The sequence below is a fragment of the Odontesthes bonariensis genome, chromosome 9, assembly GCF_027942865.1.
Source record: "Odontesthes bonariensis isolate fOdoBon6 chromosome 9, fOdoBon6.hap1, whole genome shotgun sequence".
NCBI lineage: Eukaryota > Metazoa > Chordata > Actinopteri > Atheriniformes > Atherinopsidae > Odontesthes > Odontesthes bonariensis.
In genome coordinates this window covers 35,585,503-35,598,750 of record NC_134514.1, presented here as the reverse complement: position 1 = coordinate 35,598,750, position 13,248 = coordinate 35,585,503, and the positions used below count along the sequence as shown (strand labels likewise).

General features: G+C 41.5%; 1 protein-coding gene across 3 annotated transcripts in view; it reads right to left on the bottom strand.

The window, feature by feature from the left end:
- Nucleotides 1–13,248, bottom strand: part of nlrx1 (NLR family member X1) — a 56,459-nt gene that overhangs the window by 27,642 nt on the left and 15,569 nt on the right. For all 3 annotated transcript variants that reach the window (XM_075474150.1, XM_075474151.1, XM_075474153.1), the window contains exons 3-4: nucleotides 9,388–9,476; nucleotides 3,160–3,550 (exon numbers count right to left, since the gene is read on the bottom strand). In XM_075474150.1, coding sequence (XP_075330265.1) covers nucleotides 3,160–3,550; nucleotides 9,388–9,476 — 480 coding nt within the window. The remainder of the gene's footprint in view (nucleotides 1–3,159; nucleotides 3,551–9,387; nucleotides 9,477–13,248) is intronic.

Sequence of the window (13,248 nt, the reverse complement as noted above, 5' to 3'; positions counted from 1 at the left end):
GGTTGGATGTATCAGAGATGGCAGAGACTGTGGTTGGCTGGTTGTGGTCTTCAATAGTACTAAGGGACACCTGTGACCCCTGTTTATATGCAGAAGGTGAATGTCGAGATGGTTGATGATTACAAATATCTTGGTGTGCACACTTATGCGCAATAAACTGGACTAGACCAGGAAAGAAAACACTGCCATCTACAGGAAAGGCCAGCTCTCTTTTCAGAGGCAGCTGAGCTCTTTCAACATCTTCTGGATGATGCTCAGGATATTTTACGAGTCTATGGTGGCCAGTGCTATCCTCTAATATGTTGTGTGCTTGAGCAGCAGACTTACGGTAGTGGACACCAACAGGTTCAACAAACTGATCCGCAAGGCCAGCAAGGTTGTAGGGGTGGAACTAGACCTCTGGCAGTGGTATCAGAAAGGAGGGTGTTGTCCAAGTTCAGTGCAGTACTGGACAACACTTCACACCCACTCCATGGCTTGCTGCTCAGTCACAGGAGTTGTTCAGGAAGAGACTCATTCCACCGTGGTGCACAACTGAATGCCACAGTGGTTATCAAGCTACGCATCTCCACCCTCTGACAGTCTTATTTTCAACCCACTGGCAAATAACACACACACAAAAATGAACATAGTGTGTATATATACTTTCTAATTTACAATTTATCTACTTAGTTTGTCTATTTTTCTTGTTATTTTCTTTATTTATTACTAATTGTATTTCCATAATTAGCGTACAGCTGTATAATTGTACACCCTGTGTATTTCTGTTGTTCATATTACTATTGTAACATCTTATATCTCCAACGGAGCACTGTAGCGACATAATTAATTAATTTTGGATTAATAAAAGTATTTCTGAATCGCAATTTGATATTCCCCATCAGTATTGAGGGAAGACCTGGCCTGACCTTTCTCCATCCGTTCCTCTGTCTTGCTTCTGCTCGTGATCCACAATGATTCCTTAATAAATCGTAGGGCCTTTGGGTTCTTTCGTTAGGCTTTATTTGGCATTTGAAAAGCTCAATTAGCTGGTCCGATTTGTGAACAACTCTTGTGTTGGCATGGTAACTCATCATCACAGATGTTGGGTGTCAGAAATATACTTGCTGCCACTTTTGTGTGTCGTATTCAAGAGGAAGAGCCCGAAGAAAAAAGGAGTGCAGCAAAGAGCCAAGGTAGACCAAAATCATCAAGTACCTACCATTGTGAGGTTGTAGATCTGTGTTGTTTTTATGAATTAAATTCCCATTCATACAGAATATCATTTGAAATGCCCTTAATAACCATTCTTGTCTTTTAACTTGGCTTACCTGTATTAATAGCTTTTGACTTGTTTGTCTTTTCCCACCCTTTGGACTTTAATGTCATTGACTGTGCCTTAAAATTAATACTCAATTACTCTTATTACATATATTTTGTAATAGCCTGGTGGTCTGTGTTTAGGGTTTGCAATTAAGATGGAGTTAAACCAAGATTTGAAAACGAACAATGGCAATTAGCCTGTAGCAAATTTGTTTAAATAGTATTTAATTTGATGTCACAATTACAGGGGCCAGAAATAGGTGCTACCAGTGCACAGTGATATGAATGTAGGCGAGGGGAAAAGGGAGCGATTCAAGGACACGACTGCCGCAATTATAACCACACACACCTATCAGTGGGACTGGGCAAGCTGGCACACTTGCACTAAGGGCAGTAGACAGTCATGGACAGTCTACACTAAAAACAATTCCAACAGCAATAAAAATATGAGCATCCACGCTTCTGAGCAATAATGGTCAATAAACTGTGTCCCATAAAGGACTGATGACCTCAGTGGCGGTCCGACACTGATTTACGCCCCGGGCGAAACCCGGTGCTGGTGCCCCCCCACCCCCCCTCGTTTTTTGTTTTTTTTCACCCCCCCCCACGATGCCGCCCCGGGCGCCTGCCCAGTTTATGAGATTATTCCAGTTTATGAGATGAGAACCTATAGCCACAGCATGACCCAAAACTCTGTAAGTTGCAGTTCTCATAACAAGTCATATTGCCATATAAATTGCCTCATTTCTGGTGTCAAGTTTCAAGTCTGTATCAAGCTCAAAATTACAGTGAGTTAAGCAAAGGTATAAAAAGGCAGATAATGATGAATAAAGGCTCTAGCATGGTCGCCGTGTCTGCTAGCGCGAGCTGTGTTGATGACGCAATATATAGTGGTGCAAGTCGATGCGCTAGTAGTTGCAATCTTCTCCGTCACAGAGGTGGCGCTGCTACGTTAAGGTTACCACTATTCTACAACCACGAAAGTGGAGAAGAAAACAATGCCGCTGTCAAGAGCAAGAATACTGCTGCAGTATTCGGATAATTTTAATTTTTTAATTCAGTTAATAGAGGTGAAGGTCTGAAGCCCCCGGCATCTCCACTTGGAGTCTCTGCCCTCTTCTTTGCCTTCACGTATCTGTCCCGTAGCTTCTTCCACACATTCTTACAGAACTCTCCCTCTTTCCCCAACGTTCTGCCAATCTCTGTGGACGGGTTTTGGGAGTTTACATGCTCCCTGTGCTGTTTCACTGCAGTTTCGTACAGCTGCCTGTACAAACGCACCTCCTGACTGAGCCTGGTCTCAAAATGGTCCATCCGGTCTGTCGTTGTTGGCGCCGCCAAGTTACAAAAATCGACTGGTGCACAACACCGCGCTGCGCCGTCTTTTCAAGGGAAGCTTGATACGTCATTTTGACGTCACGGTCCGCCACCGCCGTGACAGACGCGTCAACTGTAACTCCAGCTTAAGTCATGCCGATATGCATAAGTCAAGATTACACTTGATATATGGGTAAAACTTCACCCAATAGCATGTGTAGGGATTTGCTGAAAATCTGTCCAGCAGATTTTGAGGTATGCATTTGTGGTTGCATTAGTTGTGCTAAAAATAATTTGGCTATTTCAAGGCTCATTAAATGTACCAAAAATTTGAATGACAGGAACCTATAAGCCTTGCCTCTCACCCCTGCATGTATCCATGCTGACTACTTATAAGTACTACATAAATCTACTTCAAACCTACTTCATTGTACAGTGTAACCACCTTAACCACTTTTACTTAGCATATGACTATGTACATGATATTCTTGATTCTTGATCTGACATGCATAACTTGACACTTGGTAAGAGATATCTCACTTTGACAGCTGGCAGAGGTCTTCACAAGAAAAAGGAAGCAGAAGCTTGATGTGTGCCAGTGTGGTTCCAGTGCACCAGTCCATAACCAGCTTTCGGACTACTGTACTCTTCCCGGTTCCCACAGCCCCGTACAGGAGGACATTGAGCCCTCGGCCCTCACTCCAGGTATGAGTGGGCTCAAAAAGCTGCTCTATAGTCACAGGAGGGCTGGAAGGTGCCTCAGTTTTAAAAGGGGAGCCGAGTAATCCTGTCCTCTGCTCATCCTTTCTTTCCAGGATAAGTGGTTCAATATGCATGGTCTCTGGTTTAAAGAGATCGCCAAACTGTTTCTCCTCCCGAGGAAGGTGGCTGAACCACAGAAACAGCTTCTTCTTGTGGATCTCTATTGGGTCTGCAATGAAAGAGAAAAAAGGGATTTTTTTCATATTAATGTACATATCCTGTCTTCCTACATATCCATTGACGTACTTTATTATATGAATCATATCTAATCAACTAGAATTGTGGCCAGTTAGTATTTTAGTTTCATACTCTTTGTGGAAACAGTAGCCCTTTTTACACATTGATTTTGCCTTATCGGCGCAAAAAAAAAAAAAAAAAAAAGACTTGTTAACCTGCCAATGTTCCCTTTTGGTAATTCACACATGCCACAGATGGCTCAGTATAGCATCAGCATGTGCTTTCAAGAAAAAAGTCAGTTTTTCGGAATCAGCTGAGTGATGATGGCATCATTGAATAAAACGGTGTGTTCTGCATTGCAGTCCCTCCCTCAGCAGGAGCAAATCAGCGGCAGATCAACCTCCATCCCCGTTCTGCTTCACTGTAGCACATCCCCCATCACCACAGTCTATGGACGTAGTTGCAGGGTTCCAACATCGCCCTTCACAGAGGCAACTGATGTTTGTAAATGGACAACAAGAGCTTCCAGAACAAAGCCTCCTTTACACTGATGTATTGAACCTAATAAAACTTTCTTTGGGATCAATCCTAAATGGGGCAATTACTAAATATCATCCAGATAAGTTTTGTGGAAGCAGTAGTACAAGACCAGCCCCGCTGGATCAGCAATATAATTTTTCATTCATTTCTAAGAACTGACAAAAAGACTGTAGAATGCTCATTTCATTCTGACAGGGCTTAAAGTCCTGCACTTGGAAGCATTCAACCTTAATCCAATACTTGTTAGAGGGAATACATCTGACGGTAAAAAAACAGGGACATGCATATTGAATGGCAGCCCAAGAACTCAGAAACATGTCTTGTATCATTGATTAAGGCATAATTGTTCACACAATACGACCTTTTGGTTTTTTTTTGTCACCTTTCACTGCATGAAAAGAGGGATTTCTGGATGTATGTGGCCCCTTACATGTCCGCATACGTTAAGCCCCTGCATTTGCGGTGGTAAAAGTGAAAACTTGGCCCAAGTTGTCGCAAATTGACCTGGCAACTGCACCCCCATGCCCCCCTCCCCTCCCCTACTTAGGAGAGCCTTTAATATGTAAATGCCAGTGATCAGGTCAGGAGCTGCCACAGTCATTTTCAAGTGGGGTGGGGTGAGGTGAGGTGGGGGGTGAGCAGACCATCACCTCCAACTCCAGCCAAGCTTGTTGCTGTGTTGTCTTGAAAAAGAAGAGGTGCACGCTGTCTGCTGGTGACAGGTGATGCATATCTGTTTTTTTTTCTCCCAAACAGCTCTTTTGTAATAACGCTTTTTGTGGGCAAATTCAAGGATTCAAGGATTCAAAGGTTTATTGTCATATGTGCAGTTAGAAACGTGTTTCCCTGAACAATGAAATTCTTTTCTTTGTTGCCCGCACTGGATGTCCAAATGTATAATAATAAAGATAAGATAAAGATAAAATAAGCATGCAACAACAATATTCTAAAAGGTTTCTTAAATAAAATAGAAATATAGAAATAAAAATATAGAAATCTAGCCTGTATACATAATGTGCTGTAGTGCGCTCAGTGTTTTATTGTGTATGGCTTAATTCGGTGTCACAATGGTCACAATATCGCCGAGGTCTTTTCTTTGTCCTTGCAGAGTCCATTTTTGTGTCAAAACAGTGCAAATTGCCAGCTGTGGTCAGACAACATTAAATAGCAAAAGGACGGGAGGTTGTCTCGCGAGTATTCCGTGTAATGACGTATACGCATATGATTGGTGGAGCTTAACGGCTCGCATAAGCTCTCGTTCAATCACGTATGAGAAACATTGTGTTGTGCAGTGTAAACAAAAAGTTTAAGGAGCAGATCTGGCGGCAGAAAGGGAGACAGAAATCGCTGAGGTCCCGTGCTGTGAAAACTGCCCTGGTTTGCGGAATACAATGGCTGGAAGACGACTTGCTTTAGACTCCCCAGCAACTCTCTGCGGGTCTACAGGTTTGTGTGTTTTTTTTCTACTTGCACATGACCAGAGATTCGCTAGGTTGGAGGCAAGATGGCCGTCGAGAACAGACTGGAGTTACATTTCAGAGAAGTTGAAGAGCGCAAGAGAAGGCGGATACAAAATCCAAAAATCGCGGTAAGAGTAGGTTATTGACTGTGGCTTTAGGCTAAACTCAACTTAATTGTGTCCATCACGTGAAAACCAGTGTGAGTTGCTTTATTTAAAAAAAAATTATTTCGTGTTTTCAATTTATAGGAAGCAGCATGCGCGTAATTTGCATGGGGGTTACGGGGGTGATGACCCCCTCAAAAATCAGATCCAGCTAATATAACCCCCCCAATATCATCAAATCAAATCATCAAAAAATATCATAAAATTCTGAATGAATAACTTTTGTTTGTTTTCTTTATTCATTCATTTCATTTCAAGATAGTATCATGTTTTAAATAATCTGTAATGTAACCCCCCCCCCACAAACCGACTACTTGGTATTACCCAACCCAATTTCTCTACCGAAAGTTTGTTTATGCGCAGCCGCTGGACCTGGTGAGTGGTGCCAGAGGGTGCCAGGGATCACTGTGTGGAACCAATGTCACTGAACTGTATCTTAAGTTGCTGTTTGCTCCAAAACAGTCACACTTTTTTGGGGTTTGTTGTGCTAAGAGGTGGATTATTGAGAGTTAAATTGATGGAAAAGGGCTGTGACGGCTGCTCAGAAAGTTCACAAAGCTAGCGCGAAAATCTTGAATGTTGTCTTGCACATACCAAGACGTTCACCTCATGTGTTCCTTATATGTGATCCTGCAAGGCGAAACCAGTCGCTTTGGTAAAATTTACAAAACTAAGTTATTGTGCTCACATGAACGGCCATAAACTAAAGCCCCTTTCACACTGCCGAATAACACGCGTTTAATTCGCGAATTTAGCGTGTCCGCTGTTGTGTTCACACTGCCGACCCAGGCTGCCGCGTCAACTCGACTCGCCTTTCGACCCGCGTCGGACCCTAGTCTTTTTGCCGAGCCGAGTTTGATGTGAACACAATCGACGCGGGTCGGACGTGGGCGTGGCGTGAGGAGTTTAAAAGACAGAATGGACAACTGATTCAGAACAACAGCGACAGATGAGGACAAGTTTTACTCTGTTTTAGCCTACATCAAGTTGGAGACATTTTTTAATATGGCCAACTGGTGAGACAAGGAGGTCCGTGAGCTCCTCAGCCCCCGAACAGAGGACGTTATTTTCCGCCACATTTCGGGGACAGTGAAGGATGGACCTCTGCTGGAAGGGCTGGCGAGAAAGATGGGAGAGCGCGGTTTCCCACGCAGCAACACGCACCGTAAAGTAACATCTCCATGAACTGCATTGCAAAAATGAGTTCTCAAGGTGTCCCGCCATCGTTTGTTTGAAACATTTGATGCAGACAGGTGTATTTCACCCTACCTCCGACGCATGGGTTGTGCCTACGTCATTGTACATGCCCAGCATTTTATGTGTTTCGTGTGACGCTCTGCCACTAGGCAACGCCCCCTGAACTCGGCTTCAGGCGACACGGGTCACCCTGACACGCCAAGCGTTCACATTGCTCGACGCGGGTCGAAGGTGCAATTTGGACCCGCTAAGGTAGCGAGTCGCAGTGTGAAAGGGGCTTAAGTTTCCAACGATTTGTATATTGAGGCTATTGCTATCGCTAAGATAACTGCATCCAAAGTTGGCATGGTTCTCCTGTCAGGATAATGCTAGAAGAGGAGAAAATCACCTTTTTAAGCGGCGTTGACAACTGGAATGACTGCTAATGTGTTAAATCTTCACCGGGCTTAACAGTCAAAACATATGTTTTTCCGTGAAATTTGTTCAACCTGCCCAGTTTTCCAGTCATTCCCGACATTAAAGACAAGTTCACCATCAGTAACAGGTCTGACTCCTTTAATAATATTATTATTAATTTATAGCAATCTTAATGTGATAGTAAGTGGGCAATATGTGAAATCAGTTCCGAATAAAGGTGCAAGCTGCACTTCAGTGTGCCACCCTGTATTGTGTGATGTATCGAGAGTTGCATTGTGCATAATACATTTGCTGCATGTAGGTGCCAATACAGTGATGAAATTGATTAATCTTTAAGTTCTTGTCATCTGCCAATGTTGGCTAGTGCTTAAACACTGAATTTAACTACTGTGTCGTTATGGCATAAATAGTGAAGTGAACAGCTGCATTTACGTTAAGTAGCCTAAATCAGTAAAAGTATCACAATGTATTTCTAACACAGGAATGGCTAATTAGTGAGCAAGAAAATGATTAAATAAATAAATAAATATGCTGCGAGTTTAACCCCCCCAATGGTGGACCCAAAGTTACGCCCTTGGGAAGCAGTTCGCCGCCTGCATAACTCACCGTGGCATTATAATCCAGGTCAAGGGTAAGAATAAGTGAATGTTCTCCCAATATCTAGTTGAGTTGGACCTGATGTTACGTTACGTTAATGCAGGTTTTTTTTTATTAACCATAGGCCTATTGTTTTTACAGGCTACTGTCACCTCACAATATGGATGTAACGAGTCGCTTGAAGGAGGCGGTGTCAAACAGTCCGAACTTCAGAGAGGTAGACGGGGACACTATCGAGGGTGAGCGGCGCTGACTTTTACCACGGCTGGCACTGATACTTTTAAGCACTGGTCATTTTATTCATTCCTCTTGTTGTTGTTTTTTTAGCTGCGTGACGGACCTGTGTGCTGTGCTACAGGCGCGTCTTGAAGCCAACCCGAAATACTCACAGTCTCACCACAGAAGAGTGAAAGAGTGTAAGAACATATACGCTGTCAATATGACTTTTGTTACTTTATAGACAAGATGTCAATATGACTTTTGTTACTTTATAGACAAGTTGTCAATGTGCTGTGCATGGCTAGACTATGTTTTGATTATTTATTGGTTATTCCAACAGCTCCCAGAAGCCAGCTTCTGATCCAGGATGAGGACGTCTGACAACTCCCGCAGACCCTGCAGGGACCGGAGTAATGCGAAGAATGCGGATTCCAAACGGCGGCGTTTAGGCTTATTGTGTATATTGTAGGCTACAGCAGTGTGTGTGTATATAGTTTTCAATTCTTTATTATCAGCATGGTTCTTATTACAATGTAAGCTATGTACATTGTGTGGTGTGGCAATAAAAGCGCTTTAAAAAAAAAAGTTTTCTTTTTCATTTCCTCAATAAATTCACGTCATTCATGCCTGCATTCATAGCCTAGTCATAGTGCAGCTTATAAGAATGACGTGAATATATGAAGTACACAAACATCCCAGGAATATCAGTAATCATAATCACAATTATTGCTGAATGATATGCCCATATAAAGTATGCATTTATTAACCTAATTGGCCAATGGGCAGTCAGCTTTACAGGAGCTTTTTCATGTAATTACGTGCCTTTTTCGTCCAATACCAGCGAGGCCAGTGAGAGCCCGCCGCGAGACGGGTTCGTTTCTGACGATTTTCTCGCTCAACAAACTTAAAGTTTGTCTGCCTGCAAGCGCCCAGGTGCGTCCGAAAATTAGGCAAATTCGCGGATGTTCACTGCCGTCCACAGTGACACAAATCCCTCTTTTCGTGCAGTGTTGGGGGCATGTTAAATAACTAATTTCGAAGTCTCTTTTCTAATAATTCTATAGAAGTGGCAGAAAGCTCCTTAGGGTCACATGCATAATCATACGGAGAAGGAATTCCTCTTGTATTTAGTATATATATAAAAAAAAAAAAAAAAAGATTAAGACAATGATTAAGACAATGGTATGCTATCATTACCATTAAAAGGCAACACAGATTCAAAGTGAGTTGTGCACCTGGATCTGAAGGGGTGACGCTGAAGGTCTTGAGAGAAACATCCATCCGCCTCTTCCACCACCATAATGTGAGCAATTCCCTTTTCGATCTGGAAAACACAAAGGCGTGACAAAGTCTGGTAAATGGTACTGTAAGGGGGGGTGCTTTAATGTTTCAGGTCAACGCTCTGATTCCTACAGAAATTAAAAATACAGTACCGCTATCCAGGGATGTTAGATTTAAACTCTGTTACAGATAACTGAGTGAATACTTATAAGTTCCTCCAAATTAAGCTAACAACCATTTGTACTCTTCGAGAAGTGTTATTTTTCTAGGTCAGAGGACACCTTGCTATGATAAAAACTAGATTGTACCTCACCAAGTCTATCAGACTAAGGCCAGAAGGAGAAGTTTTTTCTTTTTTCTTTTTCTTATGTGGTTTATGAGTTAATGATTGAGGAGTTTCTAAAATTCTAAAAGTCTGGTACAGCAACAAGGTTACAGTAACAACAAATGGTGTAATCAGAAACATGTTGGCATCTCTGCACCCCAGTTGTTGAACTGTTGGTTGTGAGATTCTGTCCATGTTGTCTACTCTGAGAGTTCACCTTTGTTACCTTGAGACACTGTGTGACATCATCAGCTAAGTTTTTGTCAAGCTACAAACATAACCCCCCCCCCCCAAAAAAAACCCCCAAAAAACCAAACATAAAACCCAAAAATCCATTCATGGCGGCATGTGAAGATCTCTCGCTGTTCAACTTTAACTTTCTAAATCATAAGTCAGTATATTTCTATTTAATAATTTATTTTGTTATCTATCTATAACAATAGCTTATCTTTAATAATAATGATCTATACAACAGAAATATAATTTCCCTTAGGGGATTAATAAAATATTACTGAACTTAATTGAATTGAACCCAACCTTGAACTGAATAATGTGGGTAATAAAAAAATTGGATGGATGGATGGCTGGAATAATTAAATTAAACTGAATTAAATGGAATAAAACTGAAGTGAATTTTTTTCATCAGCAGGGACTGGGAAACTGGTCAATATTGAGGGAATGATGAATGGTGCTAAATACAGGAAAGTTCTTGAGGAAAAACTTTTTTAGTCTTCCAGACATTTGAGACAGAGATGAAGGTTCATCCTCCAGCATGATAGTAAGGATTGGCATACTCATAAATAAATGTTTTGATTAAATTAAACAGCCTAGTCAAAGCCAAGACTTCAATGCAATTGTGACTGTGGGCAAAAATCCCTGAGGCTAGATGTGCCAAGCTCATAGACATATCCAAGAAGACTTTCAGTTGTAATTGCTGCAAAGGATGGCTCCATGTTATGCACACTCAAGTTTTTTAAATTATTATTCTTGTTTGCTTCACAGCAACATATATTTGGCATATATTTAATGTTGTTAACATTTTGGGTTAATGAGATGATAACAACAATTTTTTATGTAATACAGGAAGTCACTTCAAGCGAAATCTATGAAGTAGCACTGCGAGACTGATTCATTTCAACTATAGTTTTGACTCCAAGGTTGTTGTTTTTTTTCCCTTTTAAATTCAATAGTGAGTGCATTACATGACCGTGGCACCCCATACTTCCGCAGCACCCTTCACAGAATCCTTCAGGGACATGATCAGGCATTGATTTACCACCGGGCTGATTGGGCCGGTGCCCAGGGGCCTCCTAGCCCAGCCTACTCTGTCATACTGCCTTTGATTTTATTTAAAAAAATTTAATTTCACACACACACACACACACACACACACACACACACACACACACACACACACATATATATATATGTATATACAGTAACAGAGTACACTTACTTAAGCATCAGTACTTTACTTGAGTATTTGTTTTTTTGGAAACTGACTTTCACTCCACTGCATTTCAAAGACAGATATTGTTCTTTCGACTCCACTACATTCCTAGGAAGCTTGTCATTACTCGTTCCTTTTAGGCTTTGGAATCCGCCGTTGCTGTTTTTCTTTCCTAAAATGCAATTGGCCACACCAGAGTGGTGTAAAAAGATCTGGAGTCTCAGCAGAAAAGTGGATTTGGCTGCAAGGCTGTTTTCTGCCGAGACTACCAGAGTGTTTTGTGAACTGAAGATCTTCATCAAAGCAGAGTTGTAGTTTGTTTGCGGTAATGAATTCAACTTTTTTTGAAAATAGCTGTCCTTATTATTTTTTATTGCATTTTTATGCTGAAGTTTTTACAGGTGGTACAGACATTTTGTAGCAGAGTGGTACAAAAAGTCTACATGTCAGTACATCATCAGGTGGTTTCAGAGAGCTACATGGTTCTGTAAAAGCACTCGGAAAATAATACAGCAATGTACTGGTTTTAGAAAATGTATTTTGTACTTTTGAATACTTAAGTATTTAAAAAAAAATAATAATAATAAAAATAATAATGCACCAGTACAAAAGTTAGGTGCACCCAAATTTTCAACCGCATTGCATTTAACACTGCAGTTTTACAGTTTTTTATTTTATTATTATTTTATTTTATTTTGATTTGTTTTTTTTAATTTTTTTTTTTTTTAAATCGCTGTCCATATAGGTAATATTGACTTGTAAATGATTAACTAGCAATCTGGTCAAAATAAAGTTCTTTATTTAAAGCACAATTCTACAAACTTACTGAACTTAACTTACTAACTACTTACTGAAACTTACTAAAAAAGTGCTTAAAGTGCTTCACTGACCTGAAATTTAAACTTAAAACATCTCATGATAAATTAAATAAAAAGCCCTTAAAAGTGTTTTAAGGGCTTCAAACTGAACATCTCATGGCTCAATGTCTTATGGACTATGCTCCATTGCAGTAACATGCCCCTCGGATGGCCAACTCCTGTAGTTGGGTTAAATATATATATCAGTATATTCACCGGTCTTCCTCTCCTCAAGATACAGCCGTACACAATGACGCCATGTGCTCACTGTTCACAATTAGCACAGACATCTTTTTTTTCAATGTATCTGCAATGACTCCTATAAATTGCGCGCACGCGACATCATTGCTGTACGTCGGGTTTATGTTCAAGCCATTTTTCTACTGAAGAATTATTTCGGACTTGAACTTAGTGAAGGGAACTTTTGCAATATGGTCGGCAACGTTAAACTTGATTATCATCTCGGCCTCGTCCGATGATCTGTTTGCTGCTGCCTGCCGCTGAAAGGCAGCGGGGAGAGGGGACACTGAGCAGATAATGTGTTTCATAGATGCGTTGTGCTTTTTCAGCGTTTCAATTCGAAATATATTAGAACCAGTCACAAATGCATGTGGGTTAAGCAGCCACCCCATGTACAAAGGCTATAGTCCTCGTTGCAGCGGTCCCCGGTTCGAGTCCCGCACCGGACGGCCCTTTGCTGCATGTCTTCCCCCTCTCTCTGCCCCCTGCTTCCTGTCTCTCTCCAACTGTCCTATCATTAAAGGCATAAAAAGCCCCCCAAAAAATAAAAAATGCACTATTGCCACACTTTACAGTAAATGCAGTGCATTATATTATCGGCTTTACTGCATCTTAGCCAGGGAAACTGGTCAAATGTATACACTTTACCCCTTTTAATTTCAGTTGGTTCTGGCTCGGAGTCGATCGTATGTGGCTCATTATCTGATGCTAGCTCCGGACCAGGGCCTGATATAACGTGGGAGGTTGATGGCTCCGTGTCAGAGCATTGGTTGTGGTTATTTTCGGGTGGGTGGTGTCCTCCAGGGTGGCCATTGGGGGGCCTCCAAGACTTATGGCCCAGGGGCCTCATGCATTCTAAATCCGGGCCTGGACATGATCACAAGCCGTCTCCAAGTTCTCTCCAACACCCTGGAGGAAACTTTTACAGGAAGCTGAGTGGTGC